Below are 14870 nucleotides of genomic sequence, written 5' to 3'. Positions count from 1 at the left end.
GAGAGGGGTGGGGGGTGAAGGGGACAGAGAAATTCCTACTATAAATGGAGATTAAAAGGAACTGAATTTTAATACTTTAAATGGTAGCTTATCACAGAGTTATTCCTTTATTATCACAGTGATAAAATGTATTATTATTCTAATAAAAAACATATATGTTTTTTGTCCCCTTGCAGCCGAACTCATCTACTAAATAGCTGTAATATAATAGGACTTGTGCTTTGAAGCAATTCTGTTTCAGTGGTTTTAATGTTACACAATAGGCAGTGTTTAGAGTAGTTGAAGTTCTTAGGTTGAGTTTCAATAATGAATTTCTTTCTTCCTTAGTGTATTTGGAAAATAACTTCTGGTAAGCCTGTAAGTTTGTGATTTTTCTGGTGGAGGGTGGTGTCTGTTGTTTATTTGTTTTTAGAAGCCAACCAACCAAAAAAATGCTTTCCTCCTACACTACCAGGTCTGTGTTTAAAAAAAAAAATCAGCCCTGCAGCTTGGGGTCCTGAATGAACCATTCAAAGGTATTAGTGCTTGTTTGGGGCTTCTAGGAAATACTGTATGCCCAAAGATAAAAATGCATGGTTCTTTCTATCGCTCTCTTACTCCTGAAAACTCATCTTAAAGAAGGGAGAAGAAAAAGAAAAAGGTACTTTTATGTCAGAACAGAGGAAATTACCCTGGGGGTTTGTCACAGATTAGACAGGAAATCACACTACAAATTGACCCCAGAACTTGAATTCCAGCTCACCACTTCAACCACAAGAGCATTCACTCTTTTCTCTCAGACAGGCCACCCAGCTGAAAGAAATACCTTTCCTTGGGTGAGGGGAAAGCTGTGCCCATGTCATTTCTGGGCTTGGGTGGCAATTCCTTGTCCTTCAGCCCTTCCAAGCAGGAATGTGCTGCTGGGCACTCGCTGCAGTTTGGCAGTAGTGGGAGTTCTCTGAGCTGCTGTTGACTTCTGTTCTTGTGCTGGTTCATGTTTCTCACTGTCTGTAAGGCACATTGCATGCACTGTGGTCATCTCAGATGCAGCTGGAAGGTTTGTAAGAAAAAAAAGCTGCATTGTAAAAGTTTCTCCTGTAAGGGAACAGTATCAGCTTGCTGGAATGTTTATTGCATTTGTAGATTTCTGTGTCATTTTAACCTGGTGCCAGAAAGTATGGCCAGAGCAGTCTCTTGAGTTAGTACTGAGAGAGGAGGAGTGTGTACTTCAGGAGATTTGGGAAGCTTAGGTTTTATTTTATGCAAGAACTGCATATTCAAAATTCATGCCATTGTAGCAGCCTGCACTTGTCACCCTGTTTACCTCATCCTATTAAGCAGAACTTTTGGGAGGGCTGCTTTCTGCAGTGACAGCTTTAGTTCAGTGTAACATGTGCAGCAACAGATCATCTCTTCCCGAAGCTGTCCCGACCCTCCAGTCTATATTCAGTAGCAAAGATTGAGTTTCTTGTGGCAGATTAAACTGCTCTTCAGCTCCATCTACAGGGTTACCAACTGCACCAGGAAAAGTTGGATGAGAGGTAAAGAGGTCATGGTAGCCCTTGACGTAAAGATGAAAGACGTCCAAGGGTGGATCAGATCAAAACAATGCTTGGTAGGCTGTTTCCAGTAAGATCCCCTGAAATGTTGTCACCTTCACCCAGGATGCTGCTGGAGACAGCCTGCAGGCTGGGCATGCCTGGCATCTGCCTTGTGTGGGTGCCTGGGGCAGTTTGTGAAATGTTTACTGCTGAAATTGTCTGAAATGACACCTGACACTAAAATGCAAGAACATGTTCATGTCAGGTCACTGATAATGTGCTGATTACAGAGCAGGTATTAATTGCATTGCTGAACTTGCTTGCTGTGCCAGTATCAGTAGGGCTTGTGAGGCTTTTAGAAGAGCTAGTGGTGGGGGGGGAGAAGAGATTTTTTTTTAAGTTTTTTTTTGTTATAGTTTATTTTGTTATGTGACTGTGTGTAAGCTGATGCCTCATCAGAAGTACTGAATTTTGCTGCTTTGTATAATACAGTGCCACTAGAGCAATGTTGTCAGTGTATGGGGCAGTGATACAGAAAAAGAGCATCCCACCAGAAACAGAAGCTGCTGCTGGTGCTAGAACCAAGAAATTCAGCAGTGTGAACCTGGTCTGCTAAAGGTGTATTTGCAAGATGAACTGAGAGAAGGAAAGTATTTTAATGGCAAACCTTCCAATTTATGGTAGTATATGCAGCATGTGAAAAAAGAACTTTAGTGCAGCTCACTTCCTAATATGATACTTGGTTACTACGTAAAGTTTAAGAAAATATGTTTCTTAGTTCTTTTAAAATTACTTGAAATTTAAGCTCACAAGGACAGATTTTTATGTCGCTTCATGCATCAGCTCTACTAGTGGTCAGGATTTCACTGGCTTCTGCAATAAAAATAATAGGATTTTTCTTCCTCAAAAGTATAAGAGGTTTTTTGTGGTTTATATGCATGAGGTGCTTTTTATCTCCCTTTTTATTCTTGATTTCCTGCAAAGTAATATGATAGCCCTTGCGTTTATAGTCTTGACCACAGTAATTAGAGATTTTCCTTAGTGGATGCATTTATGGAATGCTCCAAGTTAGCTGTGCATGGAGTTCTGAGACATGGGAGACAGATGGATATGTCTGTTGTTATGCAGAAAATCTGTGGTGAAAGTAGATTGCTTGTTTCAGGTTCCCAGATATTGACTGATCAGGTGTTGTTATCATTTTGTATCACTCTGTGCCTTAGCAATTTATTTTGTAATATGATACACAGAACTGAGTAAATGGCTGTTAGAATTCTGTATGTGGAGTGTGATATGGATAATAGAGGAAAACCAAGAACTCTATACCCTTGTAGAAGACCTAGCATTTCTGATTTCTGTACTTTGTTTCTCTTTTTTTTTTTTTTTTGCTGATGATATCAGGCCTCTTTTTAAATAGATACTTAATAAAAAGACAGGTTATCCCTTTGGAAAAACAGTGTATTCACATCCAGAAAAATCAGTTTGATTATTGGCTAAATGAGTAACAGATTTCAAGACTTCAGGCAATATTAAGGTAAACATGAATTATCCTATTACTTGAGATAATTTAACTCTCACCAATTAATGAGTAACAAGATAAAGGGCAAGTTTCAGTATGAAATTTAGAAGAAATGTGGTAATGAGTTGTGTGGTTTGTACCTAGTCTAAATAACTGTCTGATGTTTTTCAGCTGAAATGTTTGTGTTGAAAGTGCTGACCCTTGGGTAATTAAGTGGACATTCATTGTATTCAGTGTGCAGTTAGTGTGCAGATGTGCAGGGTTGCTGCTGTTCAGTTGAGAAATGCATTCTTTGTGTGAGGGAGGCAGATTTACCCTGCCCACCCTTCCCAGAGTCTCCTGCATGCTGTGGGCACGGGGCTGTTGCAGGGCAGTTGTTGAGCAGGTACAGAGCAGGGCTGCTCACCCTGCTGTGTGTGCCAGCAGCACGCTGTGTGTGCCGCGCCAGCTGGGGAGGCACATGCGGGAAAGGACAGAGGAGCGAGGGAAAGGCTGGTTCCTGGGTGTCTCCTCAGCCTGGCTGGCCTGCTGCCTGGCCTCATGAGCTCCAGAGGGGCATTGGCCAGGCCAGAGAGCTTGGCAGCTTGTGCTCCTGTTGGCCTGAGCACCAGCGTTAATGTGACACCAGGAGCTGGCAGACAGTCTTGTGCAGGCTCGGTGCTGTAATAATGTGATTTTAGAGCTTTTGACTGGTGCAAAGCATGAACAGAACGAATCTGGGCAAGTTACACACAATAGAAATCAAAGCAGAAACACCCTCATTCTTTTGTTTTTCAGAACCAAGTGCTTTCTAATTTAATTTTAGGTAAGCTTGGTCTGTGTTACTGTCTTCTGTTGTCTGAAGCATTGAAAACCAGACACAAGTAGAAATCCTATGTAGTGAAGGCAGTGGAGGAGTTGATTTTGGAACAGGATGCATGAATTTTAATGATTTGAGGACAATGAGCCCTTGCAATTTGACTTGTTTACTCTGTTCTGGAATGTCTCTGAAGACATAAGATGGTTAGTAGCTCTAAGTAAAGCCACATTTAGAAGCTGATAGATGATGTTATTCAGATCAGTTAGATTCCAGGAGTTTTAATCCATTGAGATGTGAGCTGACAATGTAACATTTCCTCAGACCTCTTGGACAAATCTCTTTTCTTGATGTGACAGATAGTAATACCACTGCTGAACATGCTGGAGTAGCTGTTCTCTGCTGTGGAGATGCAGTACATTGGAGAGGAGGTGTTGTGCAGGACCTAAGCTGCTAAGCCAGCAAACTCTACCTGACCTGGCTTTTTTTTGCTTTTCTTTCTTTTTTTTTTTTTTTTTTTTTCTGGTTGGGTTTTTACCAGCTCTGATCGTGACAGGGAGAAGGGAGCTGTGGCAGATAGATCGTAGGAAAGGGCCATGAAAAGAAAGAAGTAGAGATGGGAGAAGACACAAGAAAGCAGAGACAAAGATATGAAGAGAAGGACTTGATGGAATGAGGATTTGACTGAGAAGTTTCCAAACCACTGCTTTAGATTTTATGATATTGGTGATACCATGAGGAAAATTTTTAATTGCCATATTGTTTCACCAGATTGAAAGACAGTTATGTTCTTTAATTAACTTTTCTCCTAGAGGTTGAAGGTGTCTAAGTAATTTGCTCTTGGACCACTAGGGAATGTATCATTCCAGTTAAAAGATCACTGACATAATGAAATCTTTCAAGCATTTTCCAGTGTACAATAAGTATAAAGAGATTGTTATTTTGGCACATTTTGGGCAGAGGATTATGGAAGATAAGCTTTCAGTAATGTGTCTGTTTCTGTTCTTAAAGTTTCCTCTAAGTTTACTGAAATAAAGCTTGCAGAATGTTTGCATGAGCTATAAGCTGGTGTAATTTTATTAGAATCAGGGCAAATCACATATGTGCAGTTCAAGTCATGGGTTTTATTGCAGGGAATAAAATCACTCCCAGCACTAACTTGTCTCATTGGTTTAATGCAGTATTTCTGTCATTTGGTTGTTCTAGGCTTTGAACTGTGGCATTAAGAGTTGGCTCTACCTATTTGTAACTGTGATCATTCATTTGCCCATTTGAAGTACCCTTCATGGCCTTTCAGAGCAGGCTTTCAGAAGGTCCTTTTTATGTTCAATTTATCACCTTTATGCTTAAAAACCATACAAACATCTGAACTGTAGGGAATGCAAGAGAGCAGTGTCCCAGGCTGGCTTTCTGTGGAGCAGTGCAGGGTGCAGTAAGCTGAAATGGAAGCTGTCACTTGTAGTAATTCTGCATGGAGAAGATTTCTAGAGTAGCTTGGGGTAAAGCTGAAGCCCCATGGCATTTTTGTGAGTTGCTGTTGTATGTAGTGGAGTAGCAGTGGAGAAATCACAGCTGTTTTCCTGGTGGTGGGGTAGGAATTCCTGTGAGAGGAGCTGTGCTGCCTGTGGCTCTGCATATTGGGGTGAAAGAAGAGGAGCATTATTTGAGTCCTGGAAAGCAGAGCTCAGTCTAAGGGGTCTGAAAAGGGGGCACAGTGGTGCATGCAGCAGTCTGAGCTGTGCTTCAGCTTGTAATGGGGAACATTTGGACAGGAGCTCCTTTTCAGGCATAGAGTAGGTAAAAATTGTTGTCTGAATCTGTAATGCTTTTACAAGTTTGTAAGGTTGAGGAGTTTGTGCATTTGGTTGGTAGGAGGTTACTTTAAAGCACCAGTGCAGTTTCTCAAGTCAAAAGGTTGAAAACAAAAAATGAAAAAAGGTGCTAAACCTTATAGAAGGGGTTGGTAACAGCACTTAGGTCCAGCCTACAGGCCTCTAGGATGATAGGCATTTAAAGGGGAATTGAATAATTGCAGCTGTTTTGAAAGGAAACTTGCTCCCTTTTTTCTCAAAACTATGTTTTTATTTCACAGCAAGCAAGGGCAGAGCAGGAAGAAGAATTCATCAGTAACACTCTATTTAAGAAGATTCAAGCTCTGCAGAAAGAAAAAGAAACACTTGCAGTAAACTATGAAAAGGAAGAGGAATTTCTCACTAATGAGCTCTCAAGAAAACTGATGCAGGTAATTGGTGCTTTTACTGATGTTTCTCCCAGGAGCCTCAGGACTGACTGGTAGCTGAACTTTTGTGTTTGTGTGACTGCACTCTGAGGAAAGTGGGCAGGTTGGAAAGCTGACACTTGATAAAAGCAAAGTACAAGAAGTGTAGTGAGTGACCTTTCTTTTTAATGTGCTGCTTTGAAGTTTGCATCTGTGAACTCAGCTTTGAGAACCTGAAAGTTTGTATAATGATGCAGAAATGGGTATAGCTTGCAGTAAATGTCACCTGCCTTCCATACAAGAGTTACTGATTAATTTAAAATGTTAGTGAAACACACTTTCTTTTCTGGAGTATTTGATTCTTAACACAAGTCCTGAAAGATTAAACTTTATATACAAGAATGTGCAGCAATGCTCAAAGGGAACTTTTAGTGCAAATTTGTCCATACTTGTAACAAAACCCGTGCTCCTATTGAATTAAATCACATCAGTTTGATGGTAAAAGTAAAAAGTTGAAGATGCTGGGCCAATTGTGGCAGAGAAACGTCTTTCCATTACCCAAGTTGCTAATTTTTAGAAAGAGGTTCAGTATTTTTTGGAAGTGTTCTACATGGTTGCTCTGTTCTCACAGTCTTGCCTGAATACCTGCTGTTGGCTCCTGTAGGAGACAGGGTACTGAGTTAGGGGAGTGTTCAATGTGATCTGCCTGAGCTTTTTTCATGCCATCATTTCTAAGCTTTGTCATGAAAAATCAGGCACTTCAAAAGGCGCTAATTTGTATGTTGTAAGCATTGCTGTGTTCTGCAGCTGGAGACTGAAGGCATGTTAGGAAATGCAGTGTTTGGAAACACCAGCAGAGCTAATCCCATCTGGTGCTTTTGTCACTGAAAACTGGGCCTTCTCTCACTTTGTCTCTTTGGTGCCTGTTATCACACAGGAAGCTCAGTAGCAGGATAAAATATCCCTTACTTGGTATTACTATTTCCCCTTGCTGTTCTTGAGGAGTGACAAGGATGTTTCTGAGTAAGAGACATGTTTGATTTCTAAGCCATACATTTTCATTAAAAACAGAGAAGCAGATGGCAGTAAAATAGGGGTATCAACTGTTCTTTTCTAATTGAAGTAAGATGTGGATATCACTATAGAAAAAGCTTTCCACTGACGTCTCTTGAAGTAAAGGGAGAAATGGTACACTGAACAATGTTGTTTAATTGAAAGGGATATGTGGAAATCTGTTACAGAACCAGGTTATGTGGGACTGTACTACACATTATAAAGAAGAAACCAAAACTTACTTTAAATGTAAAAGCATGGATTACACCTTTACACCTAATTTGATTGAAAGGTTTTGAAGTCATATCATGACCCTGGACACAAATTTGTGCCACAGAGTTCTACAGCAAGTAAATTGTTGTATCAAGTAATTGCTTCAAATATGCTTACCCTTTTCCCTAGAATGAGATTGTTTTAACAGGTTTTTTTAAACTATCTTTAGTAGCATTCTTAAATTGCTAAAATTATGCAAAATAGGTTCACACATTGCAAAGAGAAATATAAACTTCTTGTCAACCTAAAAGTAAAATTTTTTTTTTTTTTTTTTTTTTTTTGTTATGGGCATTCAGAAACTACCCTTTGACTTTTGCCCAAGTTAAAGAAAAAGGAAACATTCTACTGTTCTCAAAATGGCCAAGGGATGCTTGGCTTGTTATGTATGAAACAAGGCAATGGCATTGTGCTGTTTGTCTGCTGGAAACACTTAACAGGTGAAGCTTCCTTCTCAATGGTGAGAGACAGATGCAGAGAAGCATCTGAAACAAAATGCAGACATAAAGCTGGAGTTATTCTCACCTTTTGTGCAGCATCTGGAGAAAATCCTCAGCTGTGGATTCAACATCATCCCATAGATACTGCCCAACTTTCAGCAGGCAAGCTGCAGGCTTGTGCTGAAAGAAAAAGCTGTATAGCCATACCTACAAGAGTATGGAGGTAAAATTCTGATCCACACCTGCAGCCTTGGATTTCATTCCATAGGGCCTTGCTGTAAGCCTTTGATAAACATGGTTATGTCAACCAGAAAATTTTAAAACATGGCAATTCATTAATGCAGCTGTGTTCCAAATTGTTTGTCCTGAAGCTGTGTGATTTTTCCAGCACCATTAGGTAACAATTTTTGAAAGTAAATTGTGAGTTTGTCCTGTCAGAATAAAAACCCAGGTAAAAGAGAAAAAGAGAACAGCTGTCAGCATCCTGGTGGTGTTGGTGGTTTGCCTGTGAGGGGTGAGTGGCATGGAATTTCTTAGAGGTTCACCTGAAAACTTCAGTGCCCAGAGGAGATAAGGGTTATATCAATGCTCCTCCACAAGGTCAGAGCTGAAACTTTTGTGGCTTGTGCCTAGGCACCAGTGGTGTTTCTGTTTATGGCATATGCTAAAGTGTTATTAACCCTTCCCTTTCATTGGTCAGCAGATTCTGTTTTCCGTACTTATGGATGACTTTTCATACCTTTACAGTGGCTCAAAAATTGCAGTGCAGGTGGAGCACTGGTTTTAAAGCAAACAGTTTAATATCAAAACTGTTTTTCTGTTTGTGTGTATGCTGAATGCAGATCTCATTTCATGGCTTGATTATGTCTTTGATGTGATAAAATTGCTGTGAAATACAAAACCAGGATATCAATCTATTCTCCTAAACATCAGTAATGTGGTTAGCAGCTTATAAATGATACAGAAGAAATGATCCCTTCCACTAAAGAGCTTACCTGTAGAATTAGGGAATATTTCAATATTACTGTTTGTTTCCATGAATGTAATTTTTCAGTTCTTCAGAGGTCATGGATTTAGTAAATTGACATTAGAATATTGATGAGTTGCAGGCAACTTTTTCAAGCAGCAAACAGCTGAAAATAGTACTTGATGTTTTTTGTTTTCTGAAAGATTATCTGTTGTCTGAAGATTATCTGTTGATTCTTCAGTGTTGAACCCTGGAAATTATACCCACGTAGAACAACAGATTAAAAATTGGAGAAGAGAAACTCCTGATATTACAAACTAACTCATTTTTTGGAAAAGAGGGCATTATTGGCACACATCACATGGTCAGTTTAGAGTTTATTAGAGCATCTTTTCTGTAATTGAATAGTCTTCCCATTATACACATGTAGGGCTACATTCTTGACTAATGATTTTTTAGACCAGGAAGGTAAGATAATTATAATTTCCTTTTTTTTTAAATTTCCTGAAATGTATGGGTGCCAATATTTACCATTACTCACTAGAGTTTAGCAATTCTATCTTTATTAGGAGAATAATGAACTCATAAATGCCCACTTCCATTTTTTGGCATCTTTGCTCTGCAGGGAATTCTAGCTAAATTAGATGCAGACTTTGGATAATGACTGACCCAGGAATGCAGGAGTCTCCAGTTGGTTGCTCCACTGTTCTTTGGGATTAAGTCATAATCTCTGGGTTTGCCAGGCAGTGTTGGTCTGACCTGGAACTAGACTTAGAGCATGCATGCTGTCAGACATTGTACATCAAATGGCTTCCTGCTTTTTGGATGAGTAAGGGAAAAAATTGCGTATAAATCTGTTGTTTTGTCTAAAACTTTGCATTTTGGAACTGAGGAGAGGTACTTCTGCTAAACTGCATATGATTTGCACTCTCCCAAGTGAGAGTATTCTTTTTCAAGTATTTACAGCCCTGTGCCTGTTTCAAAATTACTGCTGTATTACTCTGTTGAAAGGTACCTAGCAGAGGGATTTTTTTCACAGTGCCTGTGTGTTTGTTGCTTTGTCAGACCTTTATTTGTCACAGTTGCAGGGGTTCACGCCTCTCATTCAGCCTGGCCTCTGGAATGAGCTCCCAGAACATTAAACATTTTGAATGTGGGAGCTGCCTGCCAGAGCTGCAGTGCTTCTTCTGACAGCCAGCAAGAATCCCCCAGTTCAGCACCATGTGCATTACTGTTATAAATCACAGGCTGCCATCAGCTTTGCAATATCAGAAATTAATTTTGAAACCTTTTACTATATGCAAGACTGAATTTAAACAGACATGGTAGCACATAAAAGAAGGTGTTTCCACTGGAATAACACTGTCTTTCTGGTGCCATGCCATTGCTTAAAAATATCTTCTTATAACTCTAACTTCCACTGTCTCTACAAGCCAAATGAATGAATGTACAATTTTATTAGATAGTTTTCCTTTGTTTTGAATAATTATTAATTGTCTAGGTTGAGTGTTGCAGAAATGAAGGAGCACATGCATCTCAACAGAGATCTTAGAGTAAACAGAAGATTTTTATCACATGCATCCCTGATAAAGTTCTCATAAGCCTTATAAACATTTACTATATTTTCCTATGTACTTCATGTAATTATATTTTTTTTAACCTGATGAAGTCTCCAAAAAAAGCATGGAAAATGTTTTTTATAGCATCCTCAATTGCTAGTCATTATAGAATGGTAGCAGTATATTGCAGAATATAATGAGAAGTGTTATGATGCAGGCTCTGTTCTTGCAGTGGTGGACATGGACCTGTTGGGTTACTGTTTTGAAACTTAAAGTAGTAAATCTTGAAAATTTACCATTTGTGAAACAAGGCTGCTCCAAAGAAGAATTTATTTTTAATATTGTTTAATCTTACAGAGTCAGTTACTTTAAATTGTGCACTAGTCCTTTTCAAAATCAAATTCAGATTTTTTTTCAACACCCTTATATTTTTGGAAGTGCAAATTGGTCCAAGTAGCTGTCCTTGAAAGTTAGATGTTACAACATACCAGGATAATAGCACGTGTAGTCAGGAAAGGTAAGTAATTGGATCTGTATAAAAATGTTTCTTATGTAAGTCTGATTCTTGACAATTCTTTGAAAAATTGTAAGCCTTTAAACATAAGCTATTACTCTTCCTGCTCTCAAAATACCATGCATGAACTCAAGGATGCTAATGGGATTGTGCTGAATAAACAGAGCCAGCTCATCTATCAATTATTTGATGAACATCTGGACATAAAGAGGAGGCAAACTGCTGATACAAAATTGTTAATAAATAGGACTTTCAGGATGCAGTGAAGGAAGAAGTGGACAACTTTTGAGAGCCTGGATTGCCTAGAAATAGATTATACAAGGTCACAGTCCAGGGGATAAATGAGGGTTCATTTTCTAAGGGGAACTTCATCCATTGGCTCCATTACTTCATAAAAACCCTTCCCATTATCCCAGAAGTAAGCCAGTACAGGAAGAAAGGAAGGCAAACATGGCTCTGCATTGTATGAGGACACTTGTTTCAGCAGAGAGAAAGTATTGCTGTAGTAGTTTAGAACTTAAGTGAGCTGAGGCACATAGTCCTGCTGCTAAGCTTTGTGTTTGGTAGCCCCATTCTCACTTCAGACTGGTCACTGTCTCTCTTGCACCAAACCCATCTCTAATCTTACAGAGATGAAAATTCTCCTTCTGTTTTCATATGCAATTCAAGGTCTGTAGGACATTGGCATCAAGGTGACACTTTGTAACACATTTTTCCTTCTCTGTAGCTGGCAGGTGTATCTGTAGACTATTGTTACTGTAATTGCATATAATTATAATCACTTGGGAAAAACTTTTACTTTACTAAGTAAAATAAACACTATCCACCTGTATTGTACCAAGGGATTTTTCTCATTGTTAGCAATTCTAGTCTTCAGTATTAAGGTTTCATCAATATGAATTTCAATTGTTTTGGTTTGGTTTTGTGATCAAAGGAAATAAAGGGAAAAATTATTTTACCCTATATGAATGACAGTCACCACTCATATATTTTGGGGGTGTTTATAATATTTTTCTCTCTCTTTATAAAATGAAGTCAATATTTTGTATTCTAAGTGTTTGCTATTCTGGTATTTGTTTTAAATTGTGAAAAAACAGATCTCAGCATTGACAAGCCCTGAAAACACAAACCCCAAACTTTTCCCATATGTATATTGCCAAGTAGTTGCTGTCTGCCTGTAGCTCTTCCTCTGTGAGCCTTTTGCCTTGATCTCTCTGCCAGGCTGCACTTCACAGACTATTTTGTATCTAAATAGGAGCAAAAGGAGCTGAATTAACAAATGAGCAATTTTAGCTTGTTCCAGAATCAAAGTCTATTCCTTCACTGTGTCTGTCCAGCAACCTTGTGTCCATGACTGCAAGGTGTCTCCATTTCCTCAGCTTTTCCTCACACATTTAACACTGTGGTCTTACAGATTGTTATGTGTTAGCCAGAAGAACTGGCATAGAAAAAATAAGCAGGTGGAAAAAGGTGCTTGCAATTGTCAGTGGATGGTCAGAACACAATGCAATGACACCATTGTGTGTTGGTGACATTTGCTTTATCCTGAGGCAGGTTCACTTGTTTGTACCATGGTGCCAGTCACACTGTTCTATCCACAGGAAGACTTGGATCCCTGTCTCAGAGGGACTCTACTCCAAGCCATTATTTTCATTAAAGTGATGGGGTTTTTTTGTTTCCATCTGCTTGAGGGTTAAATTTTTCTTCTCCATTGGACATATTAAATGAAAAAAAATCCTTTCAGTGTTAAGAAAATACATAACATTGACTTGAAATAACCAATATTTTTATGCCACCAGGAAAGTTTGATTTTGATAGCATAGGAATATAAATTAGAAATTTTTTTTGTGGTTTGTAAACTAGTTGCACAGCAATTCCATTAGTATGATTTCGGTCACGATTTTCAGCTTTCAGCTGCCTGGAGAAGGAAGTGCTCAGACCTGCATTTTGTGCTTTGGGTACTCTTGAGATGATGCATTTAGATTGAAATTATTGCTTTTGTGAACATTATGATAGATTTTTACTTTGGAAATGTCTATAATACATCATATATAGTATATAAAATAATCTATTTTAATTTGACTGAATTCAATAGTTGGAAATTACTTTTCTCTGCATTGTAAATATGCAGCACAGTTTAAAATGCTCTTTTTTGAAGGGCTATTGGGCAGGTTGTGCATTTTGAAGATTTTTGAGAAGCATCAGTAGAGAATTTAACATGCAGGAGGAATAAATGTGTGAATAAATATATAAAAGGTGCGTAAGTTCATGCTTTTATTTGTTAAAATATTTTCATGTCTCCTGAATTTTTAGCTGCAACATGAGAAAGCTGAACTGGAGCAGCATTTAGAACAGGAACAGGAATTCCAAGTGAACAAACTGATGAAGAAGATTAAAAAACTGGAAAATGATACAATTTCGAAGCAGCTCACTCTGGAGCAGGTAACTCTTTCATTGCACCATTATATGACTGAGAAAAAACCAAGTTCTTCTTTTGTCTTAGATTTGACTTAATGTTTTAAGCATGTCAGAAACTGGGCAGTATTGAGAATGTAGAAAAGTCAGTTCAGCTTCCAAAGCAATAGAAAAGTAACATAGTTTATTGTGAGAAACTTGGATTAGTTTTTTTCATGGCCATTCTATCTACTATGAGTATCTATAGTATTATGTTTGTTACAGTAGCCTTTGTGTGGGACTTCATGTGACTTTTGCACATGCAACTTATTTGTAAATAATGCTACCTGTTGCTGTTCATCATCTTCCACTCATGCTGCTGGTGAGAAAAGACTGTCACTTCTGATGGTGTTAAGCAGAGTAGTAAATGATCTGTTTGTGGTCTGGCTGTGCTCTAGGTCACCTTTTGGTGGCAGCTTGGATAGCACAGCTATCTGTGAGTTGTCAGCTGTGTCTATCCTTCAGAAGCCTTGAAGTTAGACTGCATCCATCTCCCTTTCTCCCTAGGCAGTCATGAAGATTGCAGAGATAAAACACCCCTTGTTTGGCTGTGTTTCCACAGGATGTTTAGACATTGGGAGTGCTCATGTCTGATCTTAGGCATCTGCATCAAAGCATCTCAGTGGTGTCAGTAGGAGACCTTTTGACTTAAATGGCAAACTGGTGAAACCTTTAGGCTTCTTAAAGGACTCCAGATTTTCTGGCATGTGCAGGTCCAATAATTCAGGTGATATAAATGTAGTGTGTTATCTCTGTGATTTCTTCTGCTGTGGAACTTTTTTTGTTGCTGGTAATCTGAATTGTTACCAGTTTTGTATGAGTCCCCTTTTTCTGTTGGCATGGATAAATTAGTTAATGACTGTCTAAATGATGAATTGAGTTCTCTTGATTCTCATGGTAACATTTATATGGAGAGACCTATGGAACAAACTGAAAAATAAAAGGTAGGAATATGTAGTTGCCCACAAATCCTTACCCAGCATGGAAATTAGCATGAGGTTGAAATAACTCTCTTAGCCACAAGGTGGTGGTGGCTGCCACTTAATCAAAATGCAAAGTAAGCTTAACATACTAAGCTGTTGTAGTCTTTGAAATGTTGGCATGAGCCATGGCTGAAATCTTCATGGTATTATTTTTGTCTCATTCTGGACAGGATGACTTGTGAAATCATAAAATTTTAAACTTGTTGCTACATCTAAATGTCAATGATACACTGTTCAAAAAGCAGAGATGCACAAAGGTCTTTAGTACCTGGCTTTGAAAACTTTGTGAAGATGGTAAAATTTACCTGTCAGTCTTGCTTAGAAATTCCATGTGAATTTAGTGTAATTCACTGTATGCCCTTGTTTTCTCTCACAGTAAGGCAGAGTAAATGTCAGGTTACTTAGGGCTTCAGCACACTTTCTTTCCTCACGCTAATTAAAAGTGCTGATTGTGCTAATTAACCAGCTGAAGCAGCAGCCTTGGGGCATGTGCTGTATCTAGCAAGAAACAACCCAAAATTGTGAGGAGAGTCATGTTACCTTCATTGCACACAGAGAGAATTAAGGAAGAGAGATTGTG

The 14870-nt window shown here is 38.7% G+C and overlaps 1 protein-coding gene across 1 annotated transcript in view; it reads left to right on the top strand.

Annotated features, from left to right (window-relative positions):
• CCDC6 (coiled-coil domain containing 6) overlaps positions 1-14870 on the top strand; it is a 51139-nt gene that overhangs the window by 13647 nt on the left and 22622 nt on the right. The window contains exons 2-3 of the mRNA XM_054276829.1: positions 5925-6074; positions 13167-13295. Of these exons, the coding sequence (XP_054132804.1) occupies positions 5925-6074; positions 13167-13295 (279 nt within the window). The remainder of the gene's footprint in view (positions 1-5924; positions 6075-13166; positions 13296-14870) is intronic.

The sequence above is a fragment of the Melozone crissalis genome, unplaced genomic scaffold (assembly GCF_028551555.1).
Source record: "Melozone crissalis strain CALT ecotype California unplaced genomic scaffold, PUWL_Pcris_2 ptg000019l_1, whole genome shotgun sequence".
Taxonomy (NCBI): domain Eukaryota; kingdom Metazoa; phylum Chordata; class Aves; order Passeriformes; family Passerellidae; genus Melozone; species Melozone crissalis.
Note: the sequence above shows the minus strand (reverse complement) of the source record. Positions and strands in the feature narration are given on the sequence as shown.